General features: G+C 55.3%; 1 protein-coding gene across 11 annotated transcripts in view; it reads left to right on the forward strand.

The window, feature by feature from the left end:
- The window catches only part of RGS3 (regulator of G protein signaling 3), a gene marked incomplete at its 5' end in the record, with an annotated part of 163,344 nt that overhangs the window by 94,694 nt on the left and 50,208 nt on the right, over positions 1–18,442 (forward strand). For all 11 annotated transcript variants that reach the window (XM_080819968.1, XM_080819965.1, XM_080819976.1 and 8 more), the window contains 3 exons: positions 1,783–1,894; positions 7,721–7,764; positions 14,400–14,522. In XM_080819968.1, coding sequence (XP_080676094.1) covers positions 1,783–1,894; positions 7,721–7,764; positions 14,400–14,522 — 279 coding nt within the window. The remainder of the gene's footprint in view (positions 1–1,782; positions 1,895–7,720; positions 7,765–14,399; positions 14,523–18,442) is intronic.

An 18,442-nucleotide genomic window follows, 5' to 3' on the forward strand; every position in this document is an offset into this window, starting at 1 on the left:
ACCTCTCTGAGCTGCAGGACCCGCATCTATAAATGAAGGCAGTGATGTTATTTATAAATAAGAACCCACTGAGCAGAAAGAAAGAACTTAACAGATGGGGGCTTCTTTTAGTCCGTGTTGGGTCAGGACTGTGGTTTGGAAGAGGTACGGAGAGAGTCACTGCCAAGATCCTTCTGAGCCCACAGTTTCGGAGCTCTTGTGTTTGGTCCCCATTGGAGAAGCTAGAGTCTCTGAGAGCCTCCTGCTCAAGGACACCCCTGTTGTCTCTGTGGCCCAGCTTCCTTCAAACCTCTCTGTTTGCACTGTGCTCAAGAAGCCAAGGGGTCCTTGAAAAAAATTTATATATTTTTAAATCACAAAAGTAATAGACTGTCCTGTCATACGATGCAAATGAAACAGAAATGTAGGAAGTGAAATTCTACTCATGAAGAGTGGTATCATTGACATGTAAAAAATGTATACATTTACAGTTTTATTAGATAAAATTAGATTGAACTGTAGGCATTTTGGCACATCGCACTCTTTGGCTGTAGATGCTGTTGAGATGCTGTTGAGAACATCCTTATAGTTTCATATTAATTTCATGTGTAATTCATATTACATATCCTTGTAAGTAGAGCATTAGAGGTGGATTTCTTAGGTCACCTGGAACAGTCGGAGAGCTAAATGTCACCATGTTAACTTTCGAAACTGTAGCAACCATCCCGCACACGCTCGCTGTGGCCTTTGGGGGTGCGTGCTGAGCCCTCTGGCTCTGACTCTTACCTCAGAAGAGATGAAGTGTCAGGTTTTGACACCTCAAAGGGAAGTCCACAGAATTAATAACATTTTGTTTTCTTTGGAGACTCTAAAATTGGATTTTATTGCTTTTAACTAAAGGCCACTGCAAGATTTACAAAACAAAGAACAGTGTGATCTTCCGTGGCATTACGGGATCAAGCGGATTTTTTTTTTAGCCTGAAACTATGCTAAGCATGCCTGTTGGTTTACCTATAATGTCTAAAAATAGCATTCGCCTTTTATTTTTGGAGCAGCTAGAGAATAAAAGGGATAAAAGTCACATACGTGTCCGTTTTGGAGTGTAAGTAACTGGCTTTTTCTCAGGCTGATCATGCATTAATGCAGTTAAAATTATCCTTGAGGAATGTGATAAGAAGACCTTACACTGCTTAATGCTTCCATTCAGTCTGCCCAGGGATCGTGACAGAAGCCTATGAGAGACCGAGACAGCTACACTTCCCTATCTGTATAGACGAGAAAACCAAAGCTGAGGGTTCGGGGTCCCTAACCAAGTGTTCATGGCTCCGGAGTGGGGAGCCTCAGGACTTCTGACTCCAAGGGCAGTGCTCTTTAAGCCAGACGTGTAGAGGAGAATACAAGCAAATGTGCCAATATCCCGCAGCTCGAGGGTGGCACCCAGCCAGCTTCTCTGGGAAGTCAGAAAGATGGCCTGGCGGGAGGTAGGCAGTGGAGAGGCCTGCAGGGGCCATGTGCTGCGGGAGGTGAGGGTCGGATTTTATCCATCTCCCTGCCCCTCCTCCCACCCACTGTGAAAGTGTAGAAAACACTAGAGCAATCTAGCGTAGTGTAGAAAACACTAGAGCAAAAGGGAAGTCCTGATGCACATCATGTCTCTGTCCTTGGCGGAGGCCACACTGAGAGTCTGATCCTCGTTCTGCCCGAGATGACGAGGTTCCCTTACCCAGACCTCCCGGGGAGGTTGTGGCCGCTGGGCTCTGGGCCAGCAGAGCGGCCAGTTCAGTGTGCTCCGTGGTGATGCAGGTGACGCTCTTTGCCTACTCCGACCTGCTGCTCTTCACCAAGGAGGACGAGCCGGGCCGCTGCGACGTCCTGAGGAACCCCCTCTACCTCCAGAGCGTGAAGCTGCAGGAAGGTAAGTGTGTTTCCCAGGGATGCCCTGTGCTCCCGCCTACTTGCCCCGAGTCCCACTCCTCCCAGCGGCATGGATGCCCCAGGGCTTCCAGCCATCAGTGGGGTGTCTGAGCATATGTGGTGGGGTTATGTCCAGCCCCCGGGGCTGCGGGGCTCTCGGAGGCCGGCATTCCATGCTAGGCTGTGTGGCCTGAGCTTCGCTGGAGGCTTCTGGTCCAGACAATGTTTCAGGAGGTGGTGGGGTGGAGAGGGCTGAGCTCCAGCCTCGGACAGACCCATGTCTCAATCTTGGCCCTGCCCCCCTCCACCTGTGACCTTAGGCACATCTGACTCAACCCCTTTGCCTTTGCTTACGTGTAAGCGGGGCTCCCGGTGTGGGGAAGACAGTTGAACAGATTTGGGAAGGTCGTGTGCAGAGGGCCCGGGCCATGCCAGGTCCCCAGCCCCACTCACCACACACAGCCAGGACCCGAGAGCGCTGCTCGTATTCCTCCTAGCTGTGTCACCCAGGCCAGAGCCCCTGGGAGCAGGGGCAGGGGGAGCCTGAAGCCGATGTCCCCCGCCGACTTTCCAAGGTGCCTCCTCCACCGGGGACCGGGAAGCCTGCTGGGAGTATCTGCTGAGCGGTTTGGTTTGGCGCCTGAAGTCTCTGCCGAAAGGGGCTCGATTTCCTCTCCCAGATTATGAAAACAACAACAGACCTGTTTGAGCACGGGCGACAGGGGCAGAGAGGAAAATATTACCCAGTGAAAGAATTCTGTTTTGACGGGTTTTGCTCCAGGAAAACTTCCTGCCTGTTTGCGGACCCGTCCCGGGTTCCTGTGTGTTGGGCGCCCCCGCTGTTCTTCGTCCTCAGAAGCCCAGGGAGTGTGAGAACCTCCACTCTGGCTGCCCCACAGGAAGTCACTTATAACTTCTCCTTCTCTGCCTCAAACTTTCTCCTGCCCACTGACCAGGGCGGCCCCTGAGGGGAAAAAGCCAGTCATCTCTCATGGAGCCGGCCCCTCCCACAGGGCAGCGGGGAGCAGCCCTTTGAGCAGAAGCGGCTCTGACCCTGGCTCCCTGGTGCCCACCCGAGGCAGGGCAGGTGAGAGCTAGAGCGACTCTGCCCTGGGCTTCGCTGCCCCTCCCGGTTTCCCTCAGACCCAGCTTCCCCTGCAGCCCCCTTTCTCCTGTCCCTGCTGCACCCCTGCACGTGTCCTCACACGCACACTCATGTGGTGTCGCCCCTTCCTCTGCGGCCTGCTCACCCCAGCTCAGACAGTCAGGACCCAGGCAGGGGTGGGCTGATCGGTAACAAGTCCTGACTAATTATGAGAACCGAACCCTTACCCAGTTGTGCTCATCGCCCAGTCTGGGGCCACAAGCCCAGGACCCTCATCTGCTCAGCCTCCTGCTAGAAGGAGGGAGGGGAAAGAAGAGGGGCTCCACCTGGCTCTGCTTTGTTGGGGGGGGGTTAGGGTGGGAAAAAGAGGGCAGTGGAAGAGCTGAGGGTAGTAGCCAGGGCTCTGGGCTCTGGGCTCAGCTCTGCAGCTAATGTGCTGGGTGACTTCAGCAGGTTCTCTCCCTTTCCTGGGCTCTGGTGTCTTGGACTGTGGAAGATGGTTTGGATGAGCCCTTGATGTTCTTTCCCAGCTCTGACACCTCCACATGGACCCTGAGGTTGCTGTGAGATGCTGGACGGTGCCCAAATGTCCTACCTCCACCCCTTGGAGTGTGGTTGGGGGTGCTCGGCTGGGAATTAGCTGGATCTTCCCCTCCTGGAGCCCTCAGACCCAAGCCTTGAAGTTAGAGTCAGCGTGAGCTCGGTCTTCACTGGGTGGCGGCTGGTCAGAGTGGGTGGTGCGGGGCCTGAGGTGTTGCAGAGAAACCTTCCAGATGCTGAGCTCATGTGAGCAATAGCCTTGGGCAGGCATGGCTTCCTTGAGGTGGAGGCCACATCCTCTCTGAGCCAGTGGTGGGGGTGAGGGTTCCCCGGGCCCGCTCTCCTCAGGAGGGATGACCACGGCCACCTGAGCCTTCTGGACTGACACGGGTGTTGGGGCGTGTGTGCGAGTAGGCATGTGTTCTGCGCTTGCTGGGACGGTTGGGTGCGGATGTGTTGTCTTGCCCTTCCCCGTCAGTGTCAGCCAGCCAGAGTGAATGTGGCTCCTCGGGGACATGTCTCAGTGACACTGAGCAGTCAGGTGCACGTCCCATCCCTGAGATTTTTCTCCAGGCATCAGAGGAGCCCCTGCCTCCTCCTCTGAGACAGGCTTGTGGGTCCAGTGTCCCCCTCTCCTGCAGTCAGAGTTGGAGTGGTGGAACCCAGTGTCCTGAATCCTGGTGCCCGTCTTCCAGCCCGTGTCCTTGGCCCCTATAGACACCTGCCGCTGCAGCCAGGGCCTGAGTGTGGGTTTTAAGAGGTCCACGTGGGGTCTCCACTGGAGCTTCTCGTGGCAGAATGGTACCTGATGAAATGTGGCTCATGCCTCCCAGCTGTGTCTCTTTCAAGTCAGCATGTGGGAAAAGTTCAGTCTGGGGCAAAGAGGATGGGAACGAGGAGCACACGTGGCCTTTCCTGTGAGCTAGGGCTGGTGAGGGCTTTTCCCCGGAAGGCGAGAATCTACCCCACCCAAGGACCAATGACTCCCGTGTGTGACTTGCCTGAATGGAGCTTAGCTCTGCCGGCCAAGCGTCCTCCTAGGGTCTAGCATGAGGCTCAGAACATTGCTGGTGCCTGGTGAATGTTGCTTGGCTGAGTGAATGTGTGACTGGCTAGGAGACTAGAAGCGCTGCCCAGCTTCGGGGCTGGAAAGCACCCTTCTCCACGGCTCCCAGCTGGTGGTGGCCACTTAAACCTTAAGCTGGCCCTCCTCCTGCCCAGCATCCCCCCAGCTGCAGCAGGTCTGAACGGCAGTGTAATGGGAACAGGCGGAGAGCTCGAGCTAACAATTGGGACATCTCCGGTCGTCCGGGGCCCATTGTGGCCTCTTCCTGTCTCTGTCGCCAACTGGTTTTGCTGGTCTTTGTGTTTCTCCCTCCCTGGGTGGCCAGCATCCTGCCCACAGGGTGTCTTCCTGGCCTGCTGTGGTCTCTCAGGATGGCCTGGAGATGTCCAGCTGATTCTTGGGCTCTCCATCCACCTTGGGGAGCCAGGTGCGCAGGCTTGGAAACCCAGTGGCTTAGGTCCCAGCTGCTGGAACGCTTGGAGTTAAATTTAGTCAGTTGACATGTGCTGAGTGCATCCTCAGAGCTCACCTGAGTGCTGGCTGCCAGGTGATAGCAGGGGAAGAGACACGGTCCCACCTCTGGGGCCATGCAGATGTGTAAACTGGTGCGAGGAAGGGGGAGCAGAAATGGGACCCAGGGGTCGGAACACGGGCTTTAGAGGCAGCCGTCCTGGGTTCAAATCTCAGCTCTGCCCCTCACTCACTGCATGCCTGTACAGCTTGTTTTCTCTCCCAGGGTCTCAGTTTCTGCAACTGGAAAATGGGAACAACATGCCTCCTGGCTTGTCACACAGCATAGGGAAGGCTTGTCCGATGGTTGAGTTTGGGACCTCAGACTAGGCTGGAGAGGGCTCTGGGAACATGACAGAGGGGTCAGACTTAGGTGGGGAAAACATCTCTGTGCCTCTGGGACTGTCTCTGCACAGCCCACCGTCCTTGGTCGGAAGCAGGGTTCACCCAGGGGCCGGTGACTTCTGTGGAATTTCAAAATGGTGACGGCAGTTGGACTGTTGGATGGAAAACCCAAATGTGGGCTACCTCTGTGTCCCTTTTTACTCACCCCACATTTCCACACTCTGGAAAGCCCAGAGCCCAGTCTTGTGTCCCAGAAGGGCTCCTAAAAGGGTGAGGTTGCTCGCCTGGCTCAGCCACCTCGTGGCCTGCTGCTCTGCAGCTGCGGCTCCTTCCTGGCACCCTGGGCTCCCGAGGCTTGCTGTCTCTTTATGAGGCTCCGAGCCATGCTGAGCACTGCCCCCATTCTGTCCTTCTCTCAAGTGCTGCCAGGACAAGGCTGTGACAGGGAGCGGATTTCAGGGGCGGTTCGGGGTAATGCGGGAGGGTGGTGGCAGGGGGTGTCACAGCCCAGGAAAGTTGTCAAGTAGTCATCAACCACCCCTCGCCATAGGGAATATGTCTGAGTTTCCCCCCAAACTCAGCCTCCTGTCTTCCCGAGGCTCCCCTCTCCTTGGCTTTCCCCTCCCTTCTAGAGCCTTCTATTCTCTCACTGCCAGCTTCTAAAACCCACATTTCTGTTATTTTCTCACATAGATCTTTTTGTTTCTCCCTTGGCACTAAGATCTGGTTCTGGAAAGTCAAGGAGACATCCAGTACGTTTTCTTAAACAAAAGAAACCACCTCCCCTTGTCTCCACCCTCAGCAAGGCAAGAAGTTGACAGAAGCCTCCAAATGAGAGTTTCTCAAACATGATGGACTTCATAGGTGGGGACTTCTCCCTCCCAGCCCTCCTGTAGGTGGGGAGAAGTAGAAGGATTTCTTCTAAGTCCAGAGTGTACCTCCCACTGACTATTGGCCTGTTTTTCTCTGGATCTTGCCAGCACCCCTGGCCCTCATTTTGCCCAGGGAACTGCCCACGTGCTTGCTCCAGGTGGGGGGCCTGGCTGTCACCCACACGAGGGTCCTCACTCACGACTTTTCTTAGGAATTGGCTTGACCCACTGTCTCTGTTACTTTGTCACCTTTACTTTGCAACACATTTTGGTTTATTGGACCATTTCTTTGATTCCAATGTGTGTTGAGCCCATTTCCTCACATGAATCATGAATCACATGAATCACATGAATCATGGACGATAACAGCCCCTGTGTCCTAGGGGTTGTGGCAAGGGCTGGACTTATACACGGACAGCACGGGGCACAGTAAGCGTGTGGGGTTTTCTACAGGTGGAGTGGTCTTGAAAAGGACTACCTGCCCAGTGAGGTCAACTGCTTGAAACTCAGGAAGTTCCTAACCGTCCCTGGTCTGTGCCCAGAAGAATAAGGCCCGGTGGGGAGGGATGCCAGGTTCCGAGGAGCAGCCCGCAGTAGTCAGAGAAGGCGCAGGGCTTCTTCCACACGCTTGCTCGCCGTCGAGCCACACTTTGTGCTTCTGTACCTCGCTGCCTGTGCCCATGCTGTGCCCATGCCCTCCTCCTTTCTTCCCATCCTGCATTCAAGTTCAAAAGGATCCTCCTGCAAGAAGCCTTCTCCGGCAGCCAGGGCCATCTCTTGGTCTGTGTGTTTCTGAAGCAAATACAGCTTCTGTAGCTCTTCCGCCTTCACTCCTCTGCGGGAGGAGCGGGGAGCCTGACGCTCCTGCCCAGCGGCTCCCAAATGGGAGGTGAAGAATGGGTGAATTTGGAATTCAAGACCGGGCCTCTAGGAAGACACACCAAGGAGCTGGGCCTGGGTTGGGAGGCCGTCTGTGGGTGACATCCAGCCCATGACTGGAGGGGGATCTTGAATCTGTGTCCCTCTGGGTCCCTTAATACAGGGAGCCTGGAAAGATGGAGGCCTCCTGAGATGGACGACAGCTTCCCTGCCCCAGGCGGTTTGAGGCCCAGAGGTGCTCCTGGATACCTGTCCTGGGGGTGGGACCACAGCATTCCTTGGGTGACACTGACCTGCGGGCCGAGGCCCTATTGCCATGTCTCCATCTGCTTAGTTACTTAGTGGGCTTTCCTCCGGTGATTACCCCGTCCCCCGGGCCTGCCTCTTCCTTCTCCTCCTTCCAGGAGGTACCACATACAGGCTTCTGGACGAGCAGCTGGCGGTGCTAGGGCAAGCTTCTTGGTCTCTGGGGCCGACGCTAACGCAAGTCTCACTTGTGTTCCCTCCAAGGTTCTTCAGAAGACCTGAAGTTCTGTGTGCTGTATCTAGCAGAGGTGAGTCCTTGCCTCTAGATCCACAGAGAGCTCTGTGGCCTGGCAGTGGCGGGAAGACATTGGTCTGGGTATAGTCCGGGCCTCTGGGGCCAGGCTCTGTAGCATCTCATACCGTGGTCCTGGGCAGGGTTGCTGCCCTGTGAAATGGGGACAGCAGTCCCTGTCTCAGTGCCTCTCACCTCTGTGTGGAGGAGCAGTGGGCGCAGAAGTGTCTAGAAGGGGGGGTGCCGGGGTGGCTCAGTCAGTGAAGCATCTGCCTTTGGCTCAGGTCATGATCTTGGGGTCCTGGGATGGAGCCTGTGTCAGACTCCCTGCTCAGCGGGGAGCCTGCGTCTCCCTGTTCCTCTGCCTGCTGCTCCCCCTGCTTGTGCGTGTGCTCGCTCTGTCTCTCTCTTTCTGTCAAATAAATAAATAAAATCTTTAAAAAGTGCCTAGAGAGGACAGAAGGACACTGTGATCCCCTACTCGGGACACCTCGTCTCCAGCACCTGGCGGGGTCATTGTGAGGATGTGGCCTGACCCCCATGCCTCACCTGATTTACTTTGTTGGTAGTCTTTCTTCTGGAGGTTGCCCTCATTCTTACGCCTGCCTTTCTCCTCTTTTTCCAGGCAGTCCCACCCATGACCCCTCCTACAGCATCTTGTCAGTATTTTATTTTATTTATTTATTTTCTTTTTAAAAGATTTTTATTTATTTATTTGACAGACAGAGATCACAAGCAGGGAGAGAGGGAGAAGCAGGCTCCCTGCTCAGCAGAGAGCCCGATGTAGGGCTCAATCCCAGGACCCTGGGATCATGACCGGAACTGAAGGCAGAGGCTCAATCCACTCAGCCACCCAGGCACCCCTTGTCAGTATTTTAAAGGGCCGGAAGGTAATAACACCTTTACCTGGGCCCGCTAACGCAGGCTAAAGAAAACATTAAGTGTCTGTGTTTTGGGCCGGAAGGACGCCCACTCAGTGTGACTGGTATTCCTGCTTGTCTCGGTCTGAGCAGAAGCACATATGGGCAGTGCTATGCCTTTGTTGAACAAAATCAGGCAAACCACTTACTGCCTGATATAGTTTGGGAGATCCATATCATCAGACCAGGGGTTTGATCACAGAAGTCTGTGGTGATGAAAAGGCTGAGAGCCACTGAGCCATCCAGACTCTTACACTTGCAGCAGATTTTCTGTTCCCAATCTCATGTCTGCTCCTAGGAGCAGGGGCAGTATCTGTTCCAAGCAAGGATTCATTAACCCCGTTTCTGTCCTCTGCTTCTGCTTACATCCGTCCCTCCTAATAGTCCTGGGAACCGGCCAGTCTTGTGGGACAAGACGCTCTGGGTAGGGCATGGTCTACACTAGCTGGCCAAGAGGAATACACCCTTTCGAGAAGGAGTGTGTATGTCGCTTGTGACTGAAAATCATTCCTCTGGTTCCTGCCTATGAAAAGAGGTGCAGGCCTCCGAGAGAGTCCCCTGTGGGGACCAGACGCCTGGGGGAGAAGACAGAGTTGACCAGTTAGCTTCATGGTAAGGCAGAGAGTTCCAAAGGGCAGTAGGCATTGTCGGAGCTGAGCTGGGGACCTTGGCTGCCCCCTGACCCGAGGGCCAGGAAGGCATTGGATGTCTCCCCCTGCCCCATGTTGGCACTCTTCTATCAGGCCCAGGAAGCAGCCGGCAGAGGCCCTGCAGAGCCGATGGGGATTCAAGTCCGTGGAGCTCCGCAAACAACCTAGCAGCTGTGAACAAGGCTGGGGAAAGCCAGAGCTTTGGCCCCTCGGCCTTGCCCTCAGGCTTCCAGTTCTCCCTGGCAGGGTCTGAGATGAAGCTCCAGGTTCTTTAATGCTGGGAGAGCTTCCTGCCAGCTGGTTTGTGCGGCCCAGAGAAAAGCACTTCTGCTCATTGGCTTCCAGGGACCTGGGACCTCCCAGCTCTCCGAAGACTGCCGAAGGGTATTGATCCCCTGCCTTTTAGTTCAGTTAAAGTGCCAGGAGTTCTGAGCCAGAGGGGCTGGAAGATGCGAGCTCACAGGCAGCCAGAGGCCTCTGTTTTCTCCGTAGAGGCTGTGGGGAGAGGCACGTCTGGAACAGGAAGCCAGGGTGCCTGCTTGTCCTGCTTGTCCTGCTGGTTTGGGATCCCATGGGGAGCCCCAAACTCACGTCTTCACGGGACCTTCTGACAAGTGGTGTATCTTCATAGTCTAACACGCAGGTGGCTCCTGGAAAAGAAAGTGAGGCAAGAGAGTCAGGAGTTTGAAGGGTTTTCCATGGAATCCAGAAAGCCTCAGTTGCCTGGCTGGCCCCAGCTTTGGGTGTTTCCCTGCAGTAGGTCCTGGGTGGGATTGTCCTAGGCAGCACTCAGCCCTGGGGCCTCTGTTCTCCAGGACAGGAGTCCCTCAGCCCCTGCAAACCCAGGGGACCGACGCAGCCCCCTGCTAGCTTGAGGGCACTGGGATCCCTGGGACAAAGGGCATGTTGGTCAAGGACCATTCGCTTAGAATCTGATCCACGCTCCATTTATTGAAGAGTCTGTGCTCTGGGGTTAGGAAGACCTAGACTTGAATCTGGCTCTGCCGTTTCCTAACTGAGTGATCTGGGCAAGTCACATACACCTCTCTGAAACAAGGCTGAAACAAGGCCTACCTGGCAGGGTTGTCGTAATGATTAAATGAGATTCAATAAGATACCCTGACCAAAGCACTTAGCACAGAGTCTGGCACACGGTGAGTGCTCCGTAAATGGGAGTTATTATTATTGTCAGCTTCATAACGGGGGGAGAACTTTTCGTATTCATTTATTCTCCATTAGAGACATCACTAATGATTTATTGACCTTTTAAAAAGAAAGCTAAGAGGAATATCTCATGTTCCTTGTAATGTACACACAGAGTTATACAAATGTGGTCAGATTACAGGCTCTGGAGGAGGCAGAAGGCAGACTTTGAATCTCCTTTCCTGAGGTCTCCTGGGGCTGCTGACTTAGCCTCTCCAAGCCCCAGTGTTCTCGTCAGAAAAATGGTTAACAGCTGTGTCTTTCTTTCCTACCTGGGTCGTCAGGTCATTAGAATTAAAAGAGAGGTTCATCAAGGCGAGTGAACAAACAGTAGCAAAAGGGGTTTTGGTTCCTACAAAGATAATACTCGTTCAAGAACGAGGAGGTAAGGCAAGACAGGGTTTTTAAGGATGCCAGGAGGACCTGGGTTTCTGATTGGATTTGAGGATGTTTGAATGCAGAGGCCCAGGCCCAGTACTGCCCCATCAGGAGCCCTGTCTCTGGGTGAGTGACGTGAGGATGCCTTCAAGCCTGCTTGGGGCCGCAGCCCTTGATTCTGGTATTTGAGGGCTCAGTATGCAGTGGCATCAGAAGCAGTGAGTTAAATCACGTGGGGATTAAGAGAGAACATTCATATCGAGCCCCCAGGCATGCAGTGGGGTCCCTGATTTGGACAGATGTATGCAGATGGGAGTTCAGCTTCCCTGGAGGGAGTTGGTTCTGTGCGTTCTCTCTTTACCAGACCAGCCTCCAAAACAGGAGCCTGGGGGGCAAGGAGCCCCTCAGATGTTTGCCCATCTAGGACAGCCAACCCCTGGCCTCTGGCCAGGCCTGGGTTTAGGTCTTTGGTAGCTCAGAAGGCTTCTGGATTCCCTAGCCTTAGGAGGCTTTCCACTTCAAGCTCTCAGGGCCAGAGATTCAGCCCTGAACTCTCCTGCTGAATCAGGTCATATGGTCACCATCCCAGGCAGAGGGAAGTATGATTTTCTAAAAAGAGATTATCCACAGGACAGGGAAGAAGAAGTGGTTCTTGTGGGTGTCAGTAAAATGGAGAGAATCATAGCCTCTACCTGGCGAGGTTGTTGGAAGAAGGGCCGAGACCCCACCGGTAAAGCACTTAGTGCTGTGAGGGGTATGGCATGTCGGGGGGTGTCTCAAGATGAGGACGCTGGCAGCCCTGTCACTGTGAGGGGAGTCTCTCCTGCTGTCCTATAGGAAGGGGCCACCGTCCTCGAGCCCAGAGCAGTGTAGAATAGTACAAAACCGTTCCAGCGAGCTCTGTAGCTGCTCTGAGAGCCGCTGGCTGGCATTGCTCTTTGAAGGCCTTCGTGCTCGGGTTGCTTAGGGCCCAGTCTGCAAGGGGGAGCATTCCTGCCAGCCCTCGGCAGCCCAGAAGTCTCTGAGGGGGCCTCCTGGGTTTGGGGGAATCAAATCTCAACGGGTGTTTCTGCAAGTCTCTGAGCCTGCCTTCTGCTGCTCACTGGCATTTAGAGCTGGAGGAGGCCCTCAGCCTCTCCGAGCCTTGGTTTTCCTCTTCCTTGGATTGGGAGTAACCATCTAAGTCCTCCCTAGCTCCTCGTGGGATTGTCAAGGTCAAAATGGGAGCATAGATGGATGGGAAAATACTCTTTAAAATAAGTTAGATAAAATGAACTATTATTAAGGCAGAATTCCTGCTTTGGCACAGAAAGAGAAGAGGAGGCCTGGCTCCGGGAGATTAAGGGATTTGCTGAAGCCCAAAGAGCTAAGTAGAGGCAGGGCCAGCTTTGTGGAGAAATGGCCTTTCTAAGCTGGAAGGGACCATGGTCCTTGCCTCTCCCCTCACCTGGCAGGGGAACATGATGAGACGGAGCACAGGGCCCTCGGGTCAGCTCCCGCCCTAGCTGGCTTCCCTCCCGGGAATCTTGGGGTCTTTTTTGCTGGGCTTGTCCTTCCCCTGCAGTGGGATGGGGGTTCTGAGAAGTGGAGGAATCCGTTGTTAAGTGGGAGGATTTCCTCCCCATATCCGCCCAGTTCCCTGAAGCTAAGGCGAGGCGATTTCTTCCCTCTCCGATGATTTAGGAAGATCAGCTTCTGAGCACTTTGGGGCAGGAGAGGAGTGGCTTGTGCTCTGGGAACACTTAGCATGGGAGCTGGCCCCGCCCCAAGGGTGGCATCCCTGAGGGTTGGCGGGGGGGGGGGGGGGGGGTGGGGGGGGTAGTGGCAGAATTGAGACTGTTGCACGTGGTAGTTGATGATGCTGGTAACCATCTCAGCTCAGAGCCCTCACATGTGCTGTTCCTTCTGCCTGGAACAGTTTCTCCCAAGCCCTTGCCTTGCTGGCCTTTAGTTTTCCAGCCTTCACCCAAAAGCTGCCCCTGTAGAGAGGCCTTCTCTGACCACCAGGCTCAAGCAGCACCTCTCCCTTTTGGCCTTTTCCCAATTAGTAATGATATTATTTCATTGTTTATTGGTTTATTGTCTCTGCCCCAACCTGAGTGCCAGAGCTCAGTCTCTCTTAGTAGAGTCCCTGACATGTAGCAGGTACTCAATAAATATTTATTAAATGAGCAAAGTGTGGAGTGATAACAACGGTAGCTGCTGTCTGTTGAGGCCTCCGATTGTTCTCGTGACTTACCCGCTCTCGAGCTCTGAGAGGGGGTGATGTCGTTACTGTTCCCATTTGACAGCCTTTCCTGAGGTCCACAGGTAGGAAGTGGCAAAGCTGGAATTCAAGCCAGGCCTGTCCAATTGCAAAACGAGGAAGGACTGCATAGAAACACAGTCTTTTTCTCAGTTCCAAGCCATCCAGCTCCTGCTCTCAGCTCCCTGGCTGAGCTCATGTAATCACAGCCCTGTGAGGTTATAATCAAATTCCAGCGGAGTCGGAAAGAGCCTGCAGTCCCCTGACCAGAGTGTTCTAGAGTGCATGATAGCCCTGGGCCTGCTCGACTGCCTCCAAGCCCACCCCCGCCCTTCCCCCCAACATGTTCCAGCTCCCCAGGGCCACCTCCCTGGGTCTCGGCAGCGCCCTGATGCTTGTGCCAAAGCTGGCCTGGCTTTGACCTCATCCCGGAAGTCTCTCCAGGAGCCAGAGCTTACCGAGGCCATTACTTGCCAAGGACTGTGCTGGGTCCAGATGGAAAGGGCCTTCCTGGAAGGATTTTCTAGTCTAGTTGGGGGGACGAGATGGCACTTAACCGGGTTAGATGGCAAAGTGGGATGGGAATGACAGCAGTGGCTGTGCTGGTGTCTGTCCTTGCACTTGGCTGGGCTGAAAGACCCCGGGTCGGGTCGGACCCAGCTCCTGTGCCAGGCACTGGTGTAGCTGTAGGGGGCCACGTGACTACGCCTGCCAAAGACTTCCTGAAGGGACCTGAGTTTCTGTTTGAGTTCTGTTGGTATGTCTGTCCAACTGCCCATCTAACCTGGGCTTTGTGATCAGATCCTGCGTCAAGGTCAGGGGGAGGGGGGCTTTGTGAGCAGGAGGTGGGGTCCTGACTCCACAGGGCATCAGAGGGCTAGAGACCTTGGCCCTCTGGGTCCCCCATGTGTTCCCCCAGCTGCCGCCTTGTGCTGCCTGTCCCCGGGGGTGACCTCACCGTTTCTGTCCTGTGGCTCTCCACAGGCCTCCACTGTGTTGGGAACTAACGCCTCCCCCCGCACACAACCCGCGGGCACACACCGCGCGCTCGCCAGCTGGCCCCCGATCCAGCTTCCCTGCTCCTCGGGCTGCCTCGATGTCACTGGGGATTAGTGTGCATTTGTGGCTTTTAGCTGGCCCTCCCCTCCCTGCTGCAGCCTCACCCTCTGGAATCCAGGGATGGGCTTGGGCCTGGGAGCCCCCTGAACCAGGGAGCAGCCCTGACCATCCTCTCCTCTGTTTGCCCTGACGTCAGAAGGCAGAGTGCTTATTCACTTTGGAAGCGCACTCACAGGAGCAGAAGAAGAGAGTGTGCTGGTGCCTGTCGGAGAACATCGCTAAGCAGCAACAGCTCACGGCTTCGCCCCCGGAGCGCAAGGTAAGGGCCTTGCTGGCGGCCACGGCCCTGGCTGCCTGGCTTCCCCTCCCCAGCCCGGACCCTCAAGCCTCCGCATTGAGTCTGGGACCAGCTCCAGCTTAGGACTTGGACCTGAGCAACAAGCTCTTGGCAGGGAGGCCGGTGCTTGAATGTCTCTCCCTCTCGGCATGTCACGAGGTCCACTGAGTGGGTTTTGCATGGCTCAAGTAGAGCGCGGCGCCTAAGGGAGCGTGGCCATCGCTTCTCGGCTCCATTAGATGGTTTGCCTCCGGCCAGGTCGAATTGGGGTTGGCCTTTTGCTGCCACCTGGCAGGGAGGCCCCCTCTGCCATGGGTAGGTCGTGCCTAGGGGTAGTGCACTGGGTGTTTAACGCTGGCCGAGGGCTGGTACCATTGGGAGGCGATGTCCGCCGCAGCGGGAGCTGTTCTGGTTTGATGCAGGCCATGGCCAAGTGGAGCCGAGTAGAGTTGGCTGGGGATGGGGGGGCCAGCCGACTGGAGCATCAGGGAAGATTAGAGCCTCCCTGCTGGGGCTGACCGGAGATGGGTGCCCTGAAGCCGGTCCAGTGCCTGTGGAGGGGATGGGAGCCAGGTCATGGCCTTCCCCTTTGTTAGCCGGAGGCCAGCCACTGGGCACAACTGTATTTCCCGTTTGTGAGTCATACGGGTGACTTCTCTCTACTGAAAGTGTTGGCCGTTTGGGGGTTTGGTGTGGTTGGCTGCAGAAGGATCTGAGTGGGTGGTCCGCTGGCTCAGGGCGAGAGGATGAGTGAAAGTGAGCGGCAGCCAGTAAAGCTGACGGCCAGGTCTTCTTCCCCATGCGTTTGACGGGCTTACGGCGGGGGCTGCCGGGACGGGCCTGCTGCGGACAGGGGGCTTCTGGGCAGCCGTGCCTGGAGTGGCGGTGGAGAGCAGCTCCGCGGCTATTCCCTAATGAAGGGAGTAACAGTCTGAGAATTTGGTCATCTCAGACTTGGAAGTTATTTTGTTTTATACCAGCCGGAGACAAGAGTAACTTGATGAAAGGGGACAGTGGGAAGAGCATGGACTTCGACTCCCGCTCTGCCACTGGCTGACAAGTCACTTGACCTTGGGCAAGTCACACTACTGCTCAACACTTCGATGTCCCCGTCTGGGAACAACAGTTCCTCCTTCAAAGGGTTGCTGGGAGAGGGAAATGAGATGGTACAGACGCAGTTCCTGGCACAGTGCCTGGCACGCAGTGGACGCTCGCTCAACCACAGCGGTGGGGACTGCACTGCTGCCCCCCCCCCCCCCCAGCTCCTTGTTGCTACTCTCCCATTGTCAGGCTCTTCTGCTGATCCAAGACCTGTTGCTGACACTGTAGGCTGCCTGGTACCCTTGATCCCGGCTTGGTCATGGTCAGAAACCAGGCCTTCTCTGCACTGGGGCAGTCCCTGGGATGATTCATGGTTGAACTCATGCCCCCCTCCCCCAGCTTACTTATACTTTGGGTTTAGCTCCTTCTGGGGGGTGACGGGGAAGAATTCTTTCTGCTTCAACTTCAGTGTTTGCAAGCTCTGGAGTGTGTTGACAACTGTCTTCTCAGTGCCTGGGGTGGTCTCTCCATCTCCTGTTGGGAGGGCAGTGTGAGTGGCTGAAGGTAGTCTGAGTTTCCGAGACAGGCTCTGGGCCCTGCCGGCTGTGGATTTGGCTGGCGGACACTGGAAGGACCCCAGAGTTTGGGGCCTGGCTTTGGGGCCATGCCAAAACCTATGGGCGCCCTGGGCTGGCAACAGTTAGATAACTCTTCAAATCAAAACTCTTTAAATGTGTGTTTACTGGAGCAGCTGTGTGTTGGGGGGAGAAGAGTAAAGAAAGAACACTGGGACAACCTCAGAATTGCCCCCTGGCCTGACAACTAAACCCTGCAGTGGCCCTGCACAACCCCACGCCCACCATCCTAAGAAGGGACTTATGGAAGCACCTTCTGTTAGGCAGGCAAGCCCCCTTGGAGTCTCAGGCCCAACCTCCCCCACCACACACACTTCAAGAGTCTTAGCAACTTACTCCTTCTGGTCCATTACGAAAAGCTCCCTGAGAAAAATTCTGGTAAATATGATTTTCTCCAGGCCCATGGAGTTCCAGGAGCGCTCTAGCAACCTTAACAACTTGGCTTGGTGGCCATCCAGCTGGCCCACTGGTCAACCACCTGCACTCAGGTCCACCAGGTCCTGGCAGCCTCAGAGGTGACCAGGAACGTCTTTGCCAAGGGCTAGGCCACAGCCTTTCTGCTAAGGTTGCTGACCTCCAGGGAGAGAGAAGAGGGAAGGCCAGGCAGAGCTCAGGCCCCAGCTTCTTGCTGAGTCCTGCTTGATTAATCTGTCTTGAGTTGCATGCCTTTGCTTATTTATTTATTTTAAATGCCTTTTCTTTGTTCTTTCTGAGAATGCTCCGCCTTCCGCCGCACAAGGGAAGCCTTTGCCCAGGCTGCTCCCTGCCCCAACCCAGATGCCTCTCTGGGGAGAGAAGGGTTTGCAGGGGGAACACCCTGGAGTCCCATGCTGCCCCTTCTCCACCCTATTCAACCGTGTTTGCTGATCCCTTGGAAGGGGGGGACCCTTCATACACCTCAAGGAACACAAAGTTATTCCCAAGCTTGTAAACTGTAAATGGGACGCCCTGAACATGAAATGCTTGTTGGGAAAGGCAGAGGGCAGTGGAAGAAGATGGATTCCAAGAACAACAGAGGGACAGATGGGCCACCACCTGTGTGTGACCTCTGCAGCAGTTTCCTCAGTGGTCCTGCATTGGTTAGGTGGCTCTTTCTAGGTCTTTGAACTTTGGGATGGTCTTGAAAGCTTCCCAGGGAAGATTATCATGGAGGGCCTGGGGGTATGCAGTCTCCATGAGGGAACCCTGCCCTATAGATTTCCATACGACTAGATTGCCCCTGAACTCCAATGCCTGTAGGGGCTGGGTCTGTTGGGGCAGTCACAGGCTTTCTGTGCTGTCCCTGGAGCACCTGTGGGTTGCAGCTGGGGTTGGGGCCCTCCAGCTGGGGCAGTGTGGACCCAACGAGGCAGGCAGTGTCCAGTCTGTACCCCTTCTCTGGGGGCTCCTTTGCCTTTCTCCAGCTCCTTTGGAGCTGCCCGCTGTTAGGGAAGAGGCTGCCCTGGGTCACCCATGTGAGCTCTCCTTCTCTCTGTACAATCAAGACCCAGCTTCCTTCCGCTCCCCACACCCTTCTTTCTCATCAGAACTCTGCCTCCTTGCTTCAGTATGGATTCCTAGAGGGAACCTGCCTTTCTTCTGCCTCGGATAACTTTCACTAGACTGCCCCCCAGGGGGAGGGAAGCTGGGATGCTTCTAATCTAGAATAACTCACAGGTAGTCCTGCCTGGGGCCAACGGGGGCAAACAGGTGCATCTTTCTTTGGTTATTCAATCGAACACACAAAACAGATGACTCCTCTGTGCCAGACACTGGGTTAGGACCTTTGGGGTCCCAGAGATGGATGGGACCTGTCCTATGGAACTTTCCTTTCACTGGGCAGAGGCAACTAGGAATGGCAAGCCACAGTTTAAAGGTGAGCCTATTGGGGTCCTGAGAGCCGTCTGGCGGGGTCCGGGCCGCACATTCACCGTCCACTCTGGGAACCTCCTCTGAGCCCCTGCCACACGCACGGCACAGGCCTGGGCCGGGGGAAGCCTCTGAGGAGAACAGGCTGCCGATGGCCGTCAGGTAGGAGAGGGGTGCCGGGCAGCAGGAACAGCTCCGTTCTCAGGGTGCACCCCGGACTCCATGGTGGGAATGCACAGATGGATCTGCCACGCTCTTGCCTTGCAAGATTGCAGTCCAGGGGCGGAGACAGATATGCCAACAGACTGCTCAGAAATAATCCGGCAAGTGATATGGGAGGCGTAAACTCTGACCACTCTATGAGCTCAGGAGAGGCAC

The sequence above is a fragment of the Martes martes genome (genome assembly GCF_963455335.1).
Source record: "Martes martes genome assembly, chromosome: 12".
Taxonomy (NCBI): Eukaryota; Metazoa; Chordata; class Mammalia; order Carnivora; family Mustelidae; genus Martes; species Martes martes.